Here is a 20,640-nt window from a genome sequence, read left to right as displayed (position 1 = left end):
ATGCATGTTACGACCTTCGATACCATGAGAGGGCTAGCTGCGCCGACACTTTTTGATGTTTTCAACACTTTTCATGCCATGTACCATAGATATTGGGCATCTAACATTCTCTAGAATTACGGACGTACCTGGCTTTTTGTCAATTAAATGCAGATGCCATCATAAGAAACCAGTATGCTAGCAGCCTGTCTAGCAGATTTAATATCAATTTTGATGTGATTTATTCCGTTGAACATTGAGTAGGATTGAAATATCCTTCCTGCTGGCATCTCATCCCCAGTGGCTGGACTAAACTGTCGGCTCATGCGACGCCCCAGGTTCGAATCCAACTGATTCTTAGCGTTTATTCACGTTCATATAACGAACTATCGCTGACAATATTATGGAAGTCTCGAGTTATCTTAGAGCCATCATTTTATATGTATATCTCTGAGGGGGCATCGTTGAATATGTCTGTACAATAATTACTGCCTGGGAGGATGGAAGTAGCTCGTCTAAATAGGTGGAAGGAGCTGTCCTGCAGAGTAAAAACACTAAATCCCTTCCCGGAGTTCATAATATTGCAAACGTAATCGTTGTGTCAATATTTGGGTATACGTGTACTATTAATAAGGGTTATCACATTAGAGAATGAATTTGGAGAAAACCTTCTGATAATTACAAACACTCACTGAGCAGCAAGACCTTTCCTCTCAATGATAGTAATTGTTCAAAGCGGTATGCCATATTACAATAAAAGGCGGCCATTTTGGATTTAGAGGCCATCTTGGATTGGAGAAAATGGACCAAATTAAGTTTTTAATTCTCAGTGGATTCTCAGAAACATAAGCAGTGAAAATAATCAGGAAAAAGGAAAGAAATCAATGTCCTTATAGCTGGCAGACCATTTTAGACAAATTGGCGGCCATTTTGGATTTGGCAGCCATCTTGGATTCTAGAAAATGATCCTAATTATGTTCTTAGTGGATTTTGACAATCAAAAGTATAAATGATCATTAAGAAAAATATGACTTTGTGCGCTTTAGGGACAAATACGGCTTTAAAAAGGCTAAATATAGTGGCCATTTTGAATTTCAAAATGGCCGCCGAAAAAAAAAAAAAAAAAATGGAACCAACTCAGGTTTTGTTACCTAGGGTATAAGGAAGCAAAATAACCTTGGTTCCACTGGTGTAGCAAATTTTGCACTGACTTATGATAATTCTACGTAACACCATGTACTATAGACCTGACAATGGTCGGCATTTATTGTAACAAAGAGCCTACTCTTGTCGCAACTAACATACCTTGACCTACTTTGACCTATGGCGTTCACTCCAACTTGGGGTTGAGTGGTGCCATCTGCTTCATGATGTCTTGCTACTTCCTTCTGTCTTGAGCTAGCCTGCTAGCTTCGACCAAAGAGCTGATGTTTACTTTATTACACTTACAGTCGGCTTTCAGGCAGTCACTCCATCTTTTTGGTGGTCTCCCTCTTGGGCGTTTGCCATGGATATGTGGCTCAAATGCTATTTTAGGAAAACGTGATGGTGGCATTCTCTGTATACGGCCGAAGTACTGGAGTCTTTTTGTTGAGATTCTGTCCAGGATGGTAAATTCCATGTCGAGGGTTTTGAGAATGGCTGTGTTTCGGATTCTGTCGAGACGTGACACTCCCATTATTTTACGCGAAGGCACATCATTTCAAATGTTGAAAGTCCGTTTTCATCTTCCTTCTTTAGTGTCCAAGTTTCCGCTCCATACAATAGTATCGAGAGCGTAAGTACCTTATAGAGCTCGATCTTTGTGCTTCTCTGGATGTCTTTGGCTCTCCATATCTTATGGAGTTTTTGAACAGTCCCTATGGCTTTCCCAGTGCGCAGTTTTACGTCCTCGGTGCAATTTCCAGATTGACAGATCTTCCCTCCTAGGTATGTCAACTCCTCAACTTGGGCTAGTGGTGTTCCATTGATATTTATATTTATTTTTGCGTTTTTTGGTGATTGCCTGTACTTCAGTTTTTCCTATGTTGATTTCAGTCCCAGTGTTGTACTACGCTTATGCACAAGGTTTAACAGAGTTTGTAGGTGTTTTTCACTCCCAGCTACAAGTGCGATGTCATCCGCGAAGCGTAGATTATTGATAAGATGCCCCTGAATGTATATTAAAATCTGCCCGAACATTTTATAAAAGAAATTAATAGCGCCCTTTTCCATTATTTGTTTGGGGTGGTAAGGGAAAGAAAAGGTAAAGAGAAATACTTTGATAAATTAATATGAGGATAGTGGATTGAATATGATTTATCTTCCTCATTTTCTCGCTAATATCCTTGGCAAAGATTAACAAATGAAAAAGAGGCTACTTGGAAAAAGATTGCATTTGTATGAATTTCAAAAAAATCACTCTAGGCATTGACATATTTGAATGTATCTGTAATTATAATTCTTTAAATGAAATATATAAACAACAACTTCAGCACATGACATTATTTTATCACAACCTTGTAAATGAAATAACTAATCAGTCCACATCATATTTCAAAAATAAATTTTAAAAAAAAGATCAGATATAACGACATTGTCAATGACAATAAGGGAAGTACAAGATATAAACAAAATGCTAGTTAAAGTACAGTTGAAATAAGTTACCCTTTCTTCCACCTTTTCTGCATATACAAACACTTTTAACTGCAATTGGATGCCCCATCTCAAAATTGCTCTGTCCAACTCTTATTCTTCTATCACGTCTTTCCTTAAGGGAAGGGGTATTTATTGTGGGGCATTAGAGAACATCAGACATATCGAATTGCATTCTGAATACGAAGAATGTCCTTTTGATATCAAATAATTTTGATTTTTTGAAATTCGCAATGTAATACACATTTTATGGCAAATCATTAAAAATTGATATTTAAGTTGATATTTAACAGTACTTGAAATAAACTTTTATAAATCTGATGATTTATACTTAAAGTGTATGTAGGTGGGATGAAAAGCCGACGATCAATTGAAAATGTTGACCTTTCGTATTGAAGATATGGATTTTTTCCCAAAACACCAACAAAAAAACAGGTCTTTTGGGGAAAAAAATCCATATCTTCAATATAAAAGGTCAAAATTTTCAATTGATCGTCGGCTTTTCCTCCCAGCTACACACACTTTAAGAATATATCATTAGATTTATAAAATTTATTTCGAGGACTGTTATATATCAAAAATTTGAAAAATATCAAATTTTAATAATTTGTCATAAAATTTGTATTATATCGTAATTTCAAAAATGTAAATTATTTGATATCAGAAAGACATGCTTCGTATTCAGAATACAATTCGATATGTCTGAGGTGCTCTCATGTCCCACAAAAAATGCTGTCGAAACGCCATAAACGCTCATTCTAGATCCCTTAACTCATGAAGACAAATCAATAATTGACTGACAGTAGCTTACTTCATTAAATGTAATATGATATATGTACTTAAGGGAACAGCCTATTAAAAAAAGATCAAAAGAACATATTCTTGTTTATGTCCTAATATTGTAGTCTTCCAACCCTTTCATAACTTCAGCTGTGTAACTTACGAAAATTCCCGCTAGAAAGTGGTTCTTTTAATTTTCGAAAATACATTGAAAATCGCTCTGGACTTTTCGTACTGATCGTACTATAATGATCACCAGACTATAATGTTCTGATCACACTATAGACTGGGTTGACATGTGACGTCAATTGCCAGGCAATTTGTCTCTATTGTTCCTTGCCCGGTAATATGCCCACGCATCAGGACCCGTGCTTTTAAAAAACCCGCCAGATCACAATAAGGCCATTGACCTGTGTAGTGGTCATACGTTGTTCGCACATCCATAACCGTCCCTAATAGCGACCCATTAATAATGCGTTGCATCAGGTCAGGGACTTTTATCAATAATTCTAATCCTTTCTTTGAAGTCAATAGATAAAAGAGAGGCCTTGAAAAACAGGTCTGTGGTTCTAGATAATATTTTATCGGCGGCACTTATTTATTCATAACGCTCACATTTTCATTAATGCTGTTATACGGTTTATCTTGCTGAATGCTGAGAGCAAGGGCTGGTAATTTATCCTCTCTTGGTTATTACGCGTTTATGGGCCGGTTAGTTCGCGGTCACATAACTCACATTTTACCATGTTGGCGTGCTTGCTGTTATCATACTGTACTTTATAATATTGCATTTGTATGCTTTGGTTAAATTTGGCGCTTGCACTCCCATTGCACAGGCAAAGTTCGCTAAACTGACGCCTGTTTCATTTGCCAACCTTTATCGAGGGGCGAGGTTTAGGTTTCATAGTCATAGGCCTACCATTTTTCACCCTGATGTGGCAGTGACGTCAACGCGTTGAGGCAGCTGTTTCGCTCGCGCATCTATGTGGCGTCTTTAAGCACGTGCGTGCGTATACCAGCGCTTTGACCGAACGCTAGTGATTATTTGGCTGTGCCCAATAAATGCTCACTGTACTGACATCACTACCACATCAGGGTGAAAAATGGTACAGCATATGGCAAACCAGCCAAATTATTTTGCCATAGGTTTGAATTGCTAGTAGAAAAACCGTGAGTATAGGGTCTCAAACTGTCAAACATCTGAGTAGAACGATGTCGTTTTCACTGGTTTAACGTGATTCGGTAGTCTTCGCCATTTTTTTAAAATCACATTTTTGTTCCTAAAATGGGGGTTATATCGCCCTCAACGGGCACTCTACCCATAGGGCTACATGTAAAGACCAGTTATAGACAAATGGCCCTAAAATAAAACGGACTCGTTAATTTTTCCTATGATGTAGATTTAACATCTGGAATGTAATGCAAGTGGAGTTGTTGCTGCTCTTCTAAATTCATTTTATAAAATGTCCGCCCCAGACCAAGGCAAACATCGGCTTAAATGTAAGTAAATAGCTAAAATCGTTTAAATAGAATAATACTAATCAGCCATGGACATTGAGTCAAGACTACATGAGCAGTTTGGGGTAGGTCAAGCATTTCCTTGTTATAAAAAACAGCGAAAAGGATGTCCAAAATTCAAACTTTTTATCACAACGCGATATATTACGAAACAGCATTTTCAGAGGGCCTACGTTGGTTCTTTTAATTCTAGTTTAAAATCTGTTCGTCACCTGCAGTCTGATATGGTATCTATGTTTTCGTCAAAGTCTTGGGAACTAATTTGGATAGTTGTTTTCTTAAAAAACGGATACGGTTAAAAATATCAGTATTTACCCGAGCGACATTTTGAGTATGTAAAATGCATTGAAAATTGTCGGCTAAAGAGTGCATGAATTAAAATCGCTGAAATCGAATTATGCAATTCCTGGTCATCTGTAAAATAGTGCGTGAGCGTTAAAGACTATGAACTTGGGACGCCGAAACAAATGTTTATATTGGTGTCAGGCCTTTTGTAATGATACGATAATTAGGCCCCAAATAGTGGCTTTCATTTTAACCGTCATTTGTTAAACTGGGATTTGTTTCTTTTTGAGAAATTAATGAATGTATCGAAAAACTTTTCGGAGCTTGGTAACTTAATTGCTCGACGCCTTAAAGTATTGTTTTTGACAATGTGGTTTACAATAATACCCTCTCCCGTATATACATATATATATATTTAGTAACTAATACCATTATACACATATATTTGATAATTTATACTTACACCATGTAAATAGTGCATAATTCATCACTATTATAACAGTTAATGATAAGTATTTGAAGAGCTTTTTTCCAAACCGTGTTAAGTACACAACCACATGTTTCTGATTTACTTGTATAATACAATCACAATTATTTGACAAGTTTGACATTAGCAACAATGAGTTGTACCATCAACAAGCCATTATTTACTACAACAATGCTGGTTAACAATACTATATGGGAATCAAAGGCCTCACGCAGTATCGTTACTGTGCATCCATCCACTCTTTGCTTTGTATTGGTGCATCCAACTGTAATTGAAACAATTATTTTTTTCTAATCCTCATCGATTAAAACATCGTTTCGACGAGACCATGCTCTTTAAACTACTCTGCTTTCCAACATCAACTTCAGTGTACCTGCAGTTTTCAGCTTTCGTGGCATTTTGAACTGATTATAAGATGTCGTTGAATTAGCGACGATGTACTCTTGTAGTGCCTTGAATGTGCCTGGTTTGACGAGGTAAACACGAGGCGGGGAAATAGATTCGTCCTGTCGGTCATCTCTGTAGTAGTTATTTCGATCCTGTAGAGCCTCGTCAAACTGCAATGAAGAAAATGCAGTGTAGACATGACAGTCATCTTCATCTGAAAAAACTAGATAAAGAGCTACCGACTGATGGCGCACTGGTCTAATACGTGGATTTCAGGGTTTCTCTACCGGAAGTCAATTTGTGCCGAAATTCCTTCCCACAATGCAATAGGCTTGCATAACAAAGGAGACTGATTAACCTCCGAACTGTCTCTATTGTTATACAATGCGCCTATTGCATTCTGGGGAGGAATTTCGGCACAAATTGACTTCTGTAGAGAAACCCTGAATCCGCGTATTGAGGGGATACCATCGTTTTAAAGATATCTTTCCTATGGAATTTGACATAAAATTTTATCTCCGATGTTGAAACGTGCCCATCCCCCGTGCCCCTATGACATTACGTCACTGCCTGATAATAATCGCGTGCTATTGGCTCAAATGATTCACAATTCGACTGAAAGTTTTAGTGTGGTATTTAATATAGTAAACATGAAAAGTACCTGTAGTTGGTGTTGGTTAGTCAGTACAATGCTGCCATTCGCTCCCTTTAATTCGACAAAAATAAGGTAGAAGCGAGATCCCTCTTCGTGTTTAACTGTGCGAGAAAAACATTATAATTTACAACAAAATTACATCTTATAACCCCTTTCTATGACCCGGCAAATGTGGTATAGTTTAATGGATAGGGATAACATAACTACAGAATTCCACCGAGCTATTGCTACTTGTCCCGGTCTACCCGTACCAATTTAGGAAAGCTGATCCTGGCTGTGAGTATTATATGGAGTGCAGCATATTCAAGTGTACATAATTATCAAGTTATTCGGCACAATTGGGAGTAGTTTCCGAACGATTTTACAAACCAGATTTTAAAATGCATATCTTTGTTTAAGGGCAAGTACAAACTAATTAATCGCTTGGGGTGGTTTTTTGTTGTTGAGTAAAATCGTTTATTTTGAAAGTCAATTCACGTGGAGTGGATACTTAAAAATGTTATACATGGGTCCCCCCCCCCCCCCTTCCCGGATAATAGTCTTCTCTTGTTGATTGTGTTTACATACCGATTAATATAAGCCATTTCGGGCAATATTACACAAAAATGTATGCAAGTTCATAAATATTGTTAACGTTAACATGGTTAAATTCAATTAAATTATACAATAATAGCAAAAGTATACTCAACCTTCGTTCATTCCAGCAAGAAGTGTGCTTTCAGCAGCGGTCCAGTAAGTCAGCTTTGTGTCCGTCATATTGTTCACCATTTGATGTACAGCTTCATTCACTGATAATTCCGTTACCTTTTCACCTTGTAAGTTCAGTAGTTGTCCCGATCTACAAAAAGTAGAAATTCTTCATCGCAATTGTTTTATAAAGACTGAGTTGAGTACTAAACAGTTCTCCCCATACACCATGTACACTGGTGGTTAAACAAGGCTTGATTTTCACCCCAATACTCACTGCATACTACCTATTAAATATGAGAAAACTCGCGGAGGAGATCAAAGTAAATCCGAAAAGCTTTTTGAAATATGTCCGTTCCAAGACTGGAATGTTAAGTGATTTTGAGAAAGAAGATGGAACATTTGCGCACACTGACGAAGAGAAAGTTGGTGAGCTGATCAGGTTAAGTGTTTTTGTTTCAAGTGTGTTCACCATAGACAAGGATGAAGACACCCAGAACCTAATGTGAACCACGTTGGTGATATGTTAAGGGGTATTATACAGTTTTAGAGGAGGAGGTGAAAACACGGGTTCATAATAGAGCTGAAATGTAATGCGTAACACAGCTGATCGAAATCATGGATTTGTGGACCAGCATTTTGGATGAAGGGGTGATTTGATGTGATATATTTTGACTTCAGGAAGGCTTTTGACAGCTTACCAGACTAGTTAAGAAAGTGAAAGCTCATGGCATAGAAGGGAAGCTGCACTGATGGATAGAAAGCTTTCTTACAAAGAGTTTATGTAAATGGTGGAATGTCTTTCTGTGTAGACGTGGTCAGCGGTATATCACGCAAGGCAGTGTCCTATAGGTCCTATCCTCTTCATTTAATAGATCCTTTAAGAGAACATTCGATTTCATGGACGATCATACTTAAAGTATGCAAATTGCATATGGAGTCCTGCCTTACATAAAGATGTCCTACTGATAGATAGATTGCAGAGAAGAGTCAAAAGGATTGTGTCAAACATAAAAAAGAAGATATGTGAAGAGAGACTGGAGCAGCTAGATTTACCAACATTAGCCTATAGAAGATTAAGGGGAGATTTGATCCAGATGTATCAGATAATTTATGTTATTAACGACGTCAACTCTATCTTTCATATGGCTCAGCAGAAATGGGAACAAGAGGACACAGTCTGAAGATACAGAAGCAGCATACAAGACTCAAAGTAAGAGGGAATACATTCAGCAACCGAACACATAAAATGTCTGTCAGCATGTACAGAACAGTACAGAACAGTACAGGCCATGCTAAGACACCCAATGAATTCAAGAATGGTTTGATACAGCATTAGCGACACAACAAGTTCACATGCAACTGGAGCTCTCTGGCAGAAAATGGTTTACTATAGTCATGGCCCATAATAAGTTTTATGCAATGATGTTATGATGAAAATAAATGGGCTTGATAAGGTATATTCCTTCATCAAGAGCCCAAGACGAAAGTGTTTTAATAATTTGTAAGGGAGCATAGTGGCCCAGCGGTGAAGTATTATTGGACTGTTTATCATATCAGAGGTTGAGCTTTCGAGTCACATTGCGACAAACGTATACGTAGTGTCCTTGGGCAAGCAAATTAATTAGAGAGATTGCAATTTCCAAACGCCGTGATACGTCTAACGAATCACTCTCATGTGACGGAGAGAGATCGCTTATTAAGCCAGTATTAAAAGATTTTGCACGTACGGACAACGTAAAAAATGCAAAAAAATTGTCCATTTTACAAAATAAAGATAGTCAAGGAAAGTCTAACTATTATGATCATTTTTGTTTCTAAGAAACAGTGAGATCTGAAAATTTGACTTCATTCATACATGCGGTTCATGCCTACTGAATGTCCATTGAATTGAAATTGAGATATATGTGACCCATCACATCGAAACAGACCACCTCGCGGCAAAAATGAAAATAGAGATTTAAACACTAGGATAAACTGCTGCTTTTTAGCTTCAATACAGTAAAAATGTTTTATGAGGCAAAACAAGCTCAGAATTTTTTTTCCATCTTCTTTCATTGTTATCTGCCAATGATGCTAGCCGCGAAGTGGTCTGTTTTGATGTGATCGGTCACATATGGATAAAAGAGATTGCGATTTGCATCTTTTATGCAATCGCACGGTTACGCACGGTGGATGTTGAAATAGTAGTAAATTCGCCAATTTCCACACGTATATAATGAGTTAAATACATAGATCATTTCAGTGGCTGGTAATATTTACATTAGTTTGTCCTCATTATGTAAAAAAATATCGAAACTTATTAAATTGTTTATAATAATACTTTACATGAAATGTACAGGGTATTTCCTAACGACCGAAAATTTCATTACAAAGACTCACCTATACATAAACTTGACGACGGGTAGGGTGTAGTAAAAATCCACAACTTTAATGACGTCACCACACCTATACCTATAAAACCCACACATCGTACTAACAAACATTTCATAGGTCTCGCCTATCTTGACTTCATCCAGAAACAGCGTCATGGGCTCAGCTTCATCTCTGTAATTATTGAAAAATGATTTCAAATACGTACGCGATTAATAATAATTCTCACCAATTTTGACGCGTATACGCATATCTTCATTAGGTGGAGTCGGATTTGCTGAACCGTGTGCTGTACACCTAATTGTTTCATATATACATACATACACACATAACGATATTTATATAGCGCCTTTAAAATTTATCAAAGCGGTGAACAAGGAGAGAAAGGGTGGGAAAAAAAGAAGAAAAACAGAAGGAACAAGAAAGAAGCTAACTGAAAAGGTGAGTTTTCAGTTTCTTTCTGAAAACTGGAATTGATGGATACTCCCTAATGGCTTTAGAGAGTTTATTCCATTCCCTCGGGCCAGAGACAGTGCAGAGGTATTTAAACCAGCTGCTCTACGTACCTTAGGCTGACTAAGCAAAGTCTTATCGGAAGAAGATCTCAATCATTCTCTTCCGGGACCATAGGTTGAAAGAAGCTCACAAAGATAATTAGGGGCACGGCCCTGAGAGCACTTGAAAACATAAAGAAAAAAAGAATTCGGTCCTGGATTGGAAGCCATGCAATTGAATGAGAAGGTTGGAGGTACCAGTTGAGCGAGGGACAGAGAATATCAAACGCACAGCACGATTTTGCAGCTTCTGCAGTCTATTTCTGTCACCTTGAGTGATACCAAAGAGGATTGCATTGCCATTATCAAGTCGGGACAGTATGAGAGAACGAACAGCATGGTGACAGGTATCCTGGTCAATGAATTTACGGATGCGGTAAATTGTTGTCAAACATCGTATGCAAATGTGTACTTACATTTGGTGTTCTGGCATGAACTCAAAGACACAAGTGTCAGGAAATAGTGCAAATTTTTCTTCGTCACACCATAGATTTATGCCATAGTCCCCTTCAGTGCCGCCAAAAGCAATCGAGACGATTGGTACACCTTGATCAAATAGCAAGAAAAATTAATGAAACAAAATTTAACAAATCAACATTTTTATCAAATTAAATATCTTAATACGTTCATATATGTGATCTAAAATAACGATGTACAAAACTAAGATTTCCGTGGGGAATCTGTTTAATTAAGAACAAGACAACACGATAATGATTACATGGAACAGCAAAGCCAAAAAAAAATAGTACAAAAGGAAATGAACAGCATTGGTAGTTAAAGATTGCGATGGACGAAGCATTGTCGATGTGGCTGTAAGGGTAAGCAATGAGGGTTGCTGAGAATAAGCAAGTTTTTGGCAAGACAAGAGTGGGTAAGGGCTTTTGGGCCCACATTTATCATGTTTATGGGGCACCAACGCTCTAAAAACTAAAGCGTAGGAAACATTACACAAACATTCAAATATGCCAACATGCTTTTTCGATCTGTTGGAATTTTAGGTTGTTCTGGTCTACATGTCTAGCAAATTATGGATAATCTCCTTCATCTTGGATATCTATTTCAACATTTAAATATGCTCAAACTAAATTCCTAAATATATATAGTTTTAGAGAAACCGTAAGCATTATCCCGGGTATAAGGATGGTCCGCACAGATCTATCTGTCAGTGCATTTGTCTTATGGAGCGTTAAAATTAGATAGGGTTACAGTGAACCTTCTCTTTGTAAAACGAGAGATATCGCATTTTTAGATATACACGTAAAATTGCAATTATTTGACCGATTGTTTTTTACTTTTGAATAGTGACCTCACCCTTTGCGTATTTCCCTTCCAACTCTTTGGTAAACTCTGCTGTATTGACTCCAATCATATAGTTCATATGAGGCCATATACGTCGCATGATGCCGTCAAATCCATTCTCGAATTCCCTCCTCAGTTCCGCAGCCCTTTCTGGTTCTGGAAATAGTGCCTTCTCGCATGCTTCTCTTACTTCAGTAGATATCTTCAAATTTTTATCAATAGTTCCTGTCTTGATATCATGAACAAGTTGTTCCCACCAGTGATATTCGACTTTAGACATGGCCTTATGGATCTGAGAACTGAATGGGCCAAACAGGCATCCAATGTCAGGATCGCGAAGACCAAACAGCAGAGTGAGGTAATGGGCTTCGTGTTCTGTGCTGATACTCAATACCTTCCAGGGAACACTTGAGATTATACTGAGAAGAAATTTCATATCGTCTGTGATCAGACTTGCTGGACCTACAACATCACCTCCAGAGGTTTTGGTCGGTCTGGGATTCACATAGAACGCCATATCTTTTTGTATTGGACTTGGATAACCATATTTCTTTCCACAGGCCTTCTTCCAAAGTACTCGGAGTCGCCCATATATGTGGGCAAATCGAGATTTCGATAAAGGTATAAGTTTTCCTTTACCAGTTGTACCAGAAGTAATTCCGAATCGTTGCAGCTTTTCACAAAACAGGATGTCTTTCTCACCATTGGCCATTCGTTGTACATCTTCCCGATAATGCTCGTATGACGTGAGCGGATGATTATTTCGTAAATCTTCAAGGGATTTAATGTTGCTGAACTTATGACGCTTTCCGTACACGGTGTTGGCATCTCGCTTCATTAAGTTTTTCAGGAATTCTTCTTGGGCTCGTCTAGGATCTTTCGCACGTGCATCGAATTTGCGCATGTAAAATCCGTTAAGGAGGTATGATCTTTGATTGATGATATACATCAGTAAAATACTGGCAATCGTGTGATACTTGCTGGCTCGCAGGTAGGAAATGTGGAAACATATCGCAGCCAGAATTAAATTGACGAGCAAACATATACCTGAAGTCATCAAAAAGAAACAGAAAAAGAAAGAAGGAGGACGCATCAGTATGATTAACAGACATCAAATATTATCATTTAAAAATATTCGCCAGTGAGTGGCGAATTGTATTCAGTGGCCAGGAGCACAGTGGCCAATTATAGTGGGTATAAATGATCAGACTCCTGATCACAAGCTTGTGGGTTTGTATCACATCACGGCCAAAGCTTTGTGTCCTGGGCAAGGCATTTAATCCTGTTGGCTCCACTTCAATCAGGTGTAAATGATCGGGGAAGGAGAACATGTATACTTGATGTGCGGGTGGAGTGGCGGCGCCCCCCCCCCCCCAACACCCCCACAGCAACATTCTTTTAATGAACCGCAGTGGCGTAGATTTGTTTTGACATTGGGGTGGGAAACCCGTTTTTGAAGTAAAGTGAATCCAGCACCTTTTGGCGAAAAAACTGATGAAATACGGTGCAAAAGTGGAATAACTTATTAAAATAGTTAAACTGGACAATGGGCATTTTTTGAGAATTTTCATGAGAGCCTAATTCTTTTACCCCTCATCAATTTCGTGCCATATGGCATATGAAATAGTTTAATATGCATGTATAAAATATTTACACAAATAAGGTCTTATCTTTTGAACAGTTTTGGTAATTTATCACTTCTCTATCAACAAAAATCTTTTTTCCTAATATAACTACCATTTACACATCATAACATGGTTTTAAAATGTTTAAAACTTGCATATTTTTACCATTTTTAGGCCAAATTTTGCCCTAAAAATAGCCCACAAATGTCCGTCGGATTTCTTTTTAGTACATTAGAAACATGGCAGTGTATTAAAAACTGCATGAAAATGTCCCATTGATGTACTCATACACTTCAAAAATATAAATCAAAATACTTTTTTCATCATATTTAATTGGCTATGAGCTCATTAATCTTTCATGAGCTAATTTGCATAAATTTACATTTTCATTAATAATTAATTAAACTTGTTTTTCGAAAAGCTTAAAGTCCAAGCTTGACAATGATATGCCACTTATTGGTTTTTACCCAACTGGTAACCGACTGCAACTCAATAGTTAATGTGATACCTACACACCACTCAAATATACCACTTTTGTAGGGTTAAATGAAACTTTTCTCGCTAGTTAATTCTATTGAATTTTGAATAGGCCTATGTTATGAAAAACTTAAAGGAAAAATATTTACCGACGGGAATAAAAATTCATCGACGGGAAGTCTTGTTATACACTCATAAACTTCGGATCAAAACGAATCAAATTATTAATGCTGTCCTATTAAAAAAAAGAGAAGAAGACCACCCACAGCATGGGCGCCACCATTCCAGACACCTGCCTAAAAGCTTAAATGAACTGTTTAATACGAATTTATAAAGTCGGTATTATACTGGTAAGGTCGAAAAAACATGTTTATTTCCTGTAGCAGGTCCAAAAAGTCAAATGCGAAATGCGGGTTGTTTTTGGGGTTTTTTTTGGTTTTTAAATCCATGTCTTGAAATGAAAAAAAAAAAACACTTTTCGCTGCAAATTGGAATGGGAATTTATAGTGGGTTTCTCCGACACACAAATTTTTTTTTTCAAGAATACCGGTATTTATGACCCCCTTTCAACCTCCAGTAGTTTTTCACTATGCTCGTTTGATGTGTAATGTGTAAATGTTTACTCCAGTAGTGTTTTTATATTATTTATTTGCGATTTTTCCGGGGTTTTTTTTGTAAGGGAGGACAGCTTTTATGGTCTTCTTAACTCAGCAATGCTTTGCTGTCTTCGATAGCACATTGTATCGGAGAGGTATCTGGCTTTTATCAAAGCTCAAGCCCATAAAGTCTGTCAGGCTCTGCTCAATTGTACCCTCCGCTCCGATACCACGCGTTGCCAAAATATCGATCGAATCAATTTTACGACCATGCTTGAATTAACAACCCATTGAAACCTAATTACACCACTTTATGTAAACATAAACTTACACACATTAATGACTTTCTATTGACCGCAGACACGACCCCAGACATGCTTATTTAATAACCACTTGAGTAGTTGATGAGTGGGTCGTTATGTACTTACTGAACACAAAGGAAATTGATTATGGTTTTACCATCGACCGTGTTTATAATCCTGCTGCTCTGCTGAACGCTCCGATAGATATCAGCAAACTCGTATACTGTTCGCTTGTTCCTATCGAACGCTCTGGCGTACATGAACCATTATCGAACACAGCAAAGCATTGCTGAGCTAAGTAGACCATAAAAGCTGTCCTCCCTAAGTGAAAAAAATTCAAATGCGCACAATAAGCCTTAAAAAACGAAATGCGCGCGCTACAGGAAACAAACTTGTTTTTGGTGGGGTTTTTTTTGCCTAACAAGACGTCTCATAGTGTCATCGCCCCGATATCTTCATTGCAGAAATCGCCATGGTAGGTTGAATCCACCGCCACGCATGGCCATTTTGTATCGACCTGTTTAATAGTTTTGAGTCGCATAATGGGCCGAAGGACATCTGACTAAGGCTACTGACAATAGCCCCGATTAGCTCGGTGACTGACCTCGCTGTGTGTCAGTCGAGCATGGTACGCCCATAGGTCATATGCCTTTAGATTACCTTCACGATTGGCCTATACACTGCGCTATATAATTCGGCACATATAAATCAGAATTATTGTCAGTTTTTGACTCAAGACGCAAGCTACTCTCTCAAGACGCAAGCTAACGACTATCATATCTGTTCAAAATATATATTCAAGTGCAAGGAACCACATCTGGTTTCTTTATACGAAATCATTTACGGGAGATATTCATCATTTTCTACCCCGGTATCCAAAGATTTTCTTCTCATATCAAACTCGTGCCTAGCAAATTCACGTGTATCGATCCCGGGTATTTATTTTAGTATCTCTGCTGACAAAGTAATTATTAGCCAGGCGATGTCGGTGTGCGTTTGACCAATCGCCAAAATCGTGGATACGCTATTCAAGGTGTGTCACGTTTTGCGAACGGGCTAGTTCTAGACTGGACCGTCAATTATGTATATGATTTGAAGCATAAAGACCAATAATGAATAGGCTAAGTACGGATAATTATTGACGTCAGGGTAATATCTCACTGTCATTTCGTGCTATTGTTCCTAAAACCAATGACCGCAAAACTAGGACAGTACAGGGCAGGGAATACGGACAAAAGCATTCTGGAGGTCAATTTTTAAAATTATAAACAATAAGTTGGAAAAGCAAACTTGGAAGATAATTGACTGAAAAAAATCTGTCAAACTTTTGTCCCTAAATCTTGCCCCTGTCCCTATTCATACCATTTTCGGCACCCATGTCAATCTTTGTACTGATATTTCACTGTATATATGTTATTTAATCATTCCTTATTAGCAATATGAAATTCAGCTTTACTATGGGTATATACCCATTGGTTTAGGGGCGCACCGGGACCAAAGAGCCACAATTTCAAATTGGCCCGCTGACCATGCTTAAAATCATCACTTTACAAGGGCAAATGCGCGGGAAGCGCACGAAAATGTGCAATTTTAATGCTAATGGGCCGAAATGAGGACAATAAGTGGCCTTAACCGGGGCCAAGCTGCACCTTACAACTTTTGGTCAAAGCAGTATTTCAAGCCAGTTGGGCAACTTGTAATATAGAATACCAGCAAATTAATTTTATGAACCGTTTTTATGGGTGTCAAATTAAGTGACTAGTCGGAAAGCACGTTTATCGGCAAATTAAAAAAAACCCAAATAAGCCCGCCCAAATTAGTTTGGATGGTATTTGGAGGATATTATCAATTCTCTGAGTGTAAATGCGCCCAAAAATGTGGAATATTGTTATTTACCTGCCAATGTGCGCGAAGCACGCAAAATCGTTCATTATTTTACCCTATTTTGGCGCCAATATAGTGTTTATTGGGCTAAAAAAGAACATGGCATAATTTACGTTCGATTTCTACCCGGTAGATGGATCTAGTTGTTTTATTATTTATTCTATTGCAATTTTCAAGGGGGACGAAGCAAAATATTTTAATTTCCAATTTTAATTTCTTTTTTTACTCATAGTAGGGCGAAAAAAAACATTGGGTAAATTTATTTTTCAATTTAAACTCCCATACCCAATCAAATGGTGCGCCCGTAAGCTGAAGTTGTCGCCCTTAAACGGAAACATGGTGATTGATTGTTGTTATAGTGTATTATCATACAAAACGTTTTCACTACCTTTAAAAATCCGACATTTAAAGTTATTAAAACGTTTTTACCAAAATATATATAACCAATTTAAAACGTTTTAAAAACGTTTTGTGTTTGTTGGGAAACACGTATGAGATGGGATTTTTCTTAATGCTGATGGGATTTACAAGGAGGGCGCAGCGCCCTCTAATCTCCAAGAAATTCATATGGCCATTAGGCAAATTTCATGATCATGACCAGGGGATCATGATAATCCAATTCGGTCGTTTAAAGTTATGAGTTTCAGGATTGGTCTTGGTTTTGGTCACGTGGTTTCCTATTATCCTGCCTAAGCTCTTGACTGACGTCATTACCTTTTTATTTGTCTGTACCCTTTGTTAGAAACTTAAAACTTGTAGAAAGCAGTTTCGGTTTTCATTTCACTTTGTTACATAATCATGTGACCGCAGAATATCAGGTTTGACGTTATCTTGATCAAAGTATACAAAAGAATTTCGCAGTGCAATATTCACAAGCAGAGAGTCAATCTACATTTGAAAGCGTGATTTAGTTGGCCGAATAATCCTAGGATTATTTCCCAGTGAAACAATATAGACCATCGAAAAATGTCAACCGAGATTATTACAAAAGAATAGATACTCGAGTGTCTATTCATATGCATATCGCATGCCGGAGGATCGATTGAAGATTACTTCCAATAATGTTAGTTAACTTTTATTCAAGTTATCATTGCTCGAAAGAAATGAGAGGGGAGAGAGATCGAGTGTGTGTGGGTGTGAGGTGGTGGGTGTGGGGGTGGGTGGGATGTGTCTGTGTGTATGGGGGTGTGTGGGGGTGTGGGGAAGTTATGGGGGAGAGAGAATCCGAAGAGGGAAGGGATGGAAGGCGTAGAGTAGAGCTCGAGAGTGGAGTGGAATAGTGTGTAGGGAGAGGAGATATCGAGTGTAGGGGGAAAAGCAAGGGGGAGAAAGAGACACTGGGGACCCTGGAGATGAAGAGAAGGAATAGAGGAAGAGGGGGTAATATAGATGAGTGGAGAATGGAGCCTAGGTAACGGAGACGGGTTGTCCTTTCCGCGGGCAATAAACTAATTCATAATCAAATCATTTCCATCATGCATCCAACATTTTTATGACGCTTATACTTCCATGCCTCCACGCGAGATTAAGCTACATGCATGTTTTTCCTATATGCCTCCTTAACCCTAACCCAACTAGGACTCACTAAAGCTCACTATTAAAACCACTCTGCGTGCATGCATTCCACGGGACTTGATGACGCAATCAGACCAAGTCATATATACCCAGGGAATCGTTGGCCGGGCCAACGTCACCTGTGTAGCTACATGTTGGGGATCTTCTGCGTGGCATGCGAGGGGTCCGAGGTTCGAATCCCGGGGGTGCCAAGTGACTTTCTTCTTCATCTTCTCTCCTTTTCGCTCCTTCTTTCCCTTCCGATAGCTCAAAAACCACGGGTAGGGTTAGGGTTAATATCAGATCCATATATAATTGTCTACATTATTGTATAAGCACAAAGGTGGATATATATGTATGATAATAAGCTTAGCAAAATTATAACAATAAGCTATTATTTAATTTTGGTACTAGTGTGTCCAAAAGCGACTGTAAGTGGCGCTTTCCTCAAGGCGCAACAATAAGCGCTCTACCTCATTGGGTAGAAACCAGTCGCTATCGCTCAGCGATGTAGTATGAATTCAGCTTTAGATGTTTCGATTGCAGACAAGTTCTGCACCTCTGTTTAATCCCCTGATTTTTGGTTTCTGAACAAAAGAGAAACGAACACTCATTTACTCGAAACGAGGGATTCTCACATTATGCAAAGGTACAATATTGACATCGATCAATGTTATTGATCAATATTGGGGACCCTAGATACAGGATTGGATACAAAATAATACGATCTAATCTAGTTTCATTTTATTGACGGTTGGACAATAAAAACTTACTATTGGTGTTCGTGTGTACAGTGCGCAATGGCATATTTTGTATCCACTCTTGTATCGTTGGTCTTTGATATTGATCAATCAAATTGATAGTGTATACGCTGGCGAAGTTACGTAATAATCGGATTAACTACCATAGCACTGCACTGATACGTTCACGCGGTACCTCTGCATTGAACCATATCATGCTGATCACTTGCACCTATAAGATTAGTATCTTTGAAAATACCAGTATTGTATTCAATCTATGATTGCAGACATACACAGGTGATTAGTTCAACTTGCTTGTAGTGAAGCCCGAGATGTTCAAAATTGTTTTGACCTATTGCTATGGTAGTTAATCCGATTAATTACGTAACTTCGTCAGCGGGCTTTTGACTAACACACGCGTCGCGTCACGTCACGTCACGTCACGTCACGTCACGTCGCGTCACGTCGCGTCACGTCACGTCACGTTGATATCTTCATGAGCGAACGAACTTGCACCCGCTGGGCCTGTTGAAATCAAAACAAATCTTTGCCGGGGGTCCACTCTTGCAGTAATGTTCATGTCAAATCCGACCCCATTTAATGGGTTCTCTGGGTTCAAAAATCCCACTCAATCAGGCCCAGGAAACTCCACAAATTACCCTCACGGAGGCTCCCAATACCGTCTAAAAAGAACCCCAAGTGCCCCATCTACTGCAAGAGTGGACCCCCCGGCAAAGATTTGTGTTGATTTCAACAGGCCCAGCGGGTGCAAGTTCGTTCGCTGTCGATATCAGCATGTGTGTATCATATGCAATAGAGCAGGCCATGGAAAACACGTGTGCAACAACGTGACCAAGTAAAACAAACACAGCTGTATGGAATTTTCCATTGAAAACTCTGAGGTCGTATTCTTGAAGACGGGTCAACCTTAGGCCTGGGAGGCTCTTTGGCCATGTCAAGTGGGGTGGGCTGGGTCATGTTATTGCGCGGTTGTGTTGTTCATTTTTCGTGGCGTCTGCGGGTTTTTCTGCGGGGCCGGGGTGTGTCCTGGGACGGGTGTTAGCCCCTTTGCGAGAATACGGCCCGGGGTATTTTCCACAGTTTAAAAATAGCCACGCGTATCCCATGCATTCATATCGGGTCTTTTCAATGGAAGTTCCTAGTGCATGTTCATGGTATGTGCTAAGCGAAACATTGATTGGGGTGCAAACAAGGGTCATGTTGAGTTCTGGCTTGTTTTGGGTGATTGGATCGGGTTGTCAAAAAGGCAGTAAATAGGCCTACAGGTGGTTGTCAAGCATTCTCAATTGGCAAAAGAAATACAAACTAAGTGGCGAAGGGAAAAAAGTTTCCGGGAAAGTTTTTATCAAATAAAAATAAAATAGGAAAATAGGAGTTGAAAACAGAGAATTGAGGGACCCAACGGTACCCAGTTCGTTGGGCGGGGTGTTATGTGGCCCACCTCGGGTGCATTCACCCAATGCCCCCCAGCTTGATAGAGGTCAAGGTCAAATTGGATCTCAACCGTATGACTTGTTTGTAACTTTTAAGAAGATATCGACGTGACGCGACGTGACGCGACGTGACGCGACGTGACGTGACGTGACGTGACGCGACGCGTGTGTTAGTCAAAAGCCCGTCAGCGTATAGGCCGCATTACATACCTCTGACAACGGTCCAACCTGTCCTAATGAGATAGTGACTGGTCTCCTGGTTGATTGTTTTCTCCTCATTTGCTATTGTCTTTTGACGTAAAGCTAAAAATACCACCAAAAGCACAAACCCTGCCACAAGAAAACAATACTGAAGTTTTGTCCTCGCCAT

At 38.8% G+C, this 20,640-nt stretch overlaps 1 protein-coding gene across 1 annotated transcript; it reads right to left on the bottom strand.

The window, feature by feature from the left end:
* Positions 1–5,802: 5,802 nt before the first annotated feature.
* LOC140147165 (uncharacterized) lies at positions 5,803–20,640 on the bottom strand. Its single transcript, XM_072168944.1, has 7 exons — positions 20,481–20,640; positions 11,651–12,685; positions 10,756–10,885; positions 9,795–9,959; positions 7,415–7,563; positions 6,732–6,826; positions 5,803–6,240 (listed from the first exon to the last, which is right to left on the bottom strand). Exons 1-7 carry the CDS (start codon positions 20,638–20,640, stop codon positions 6,019–6,021), a joined length of 1,956 nt encoding a protein of 651 aa, XP_072025045.1. The 3' UTR covers positions 5,803–6,018.

This window comes from Amphiura filiformis, chromosome 3 (genome assembly GCF_039555335.1).
Source record: "Amphiura filiformis chromosome 3, Afil_fr2py, whole genome shotgun sequence".
NCBI classification, from domain to species: Eukaryota; Metazoa; Echinodermata; class Ophiuroidea; order Amphilepidida; family Amphiuridae; genus Amphiura; species Amphiura filiformis.
The sequence above is the reverse complement of the archived record's forward strand: the minus strand, read 5'-3'. Positions and strand labels throughout refer to the sequence as shown.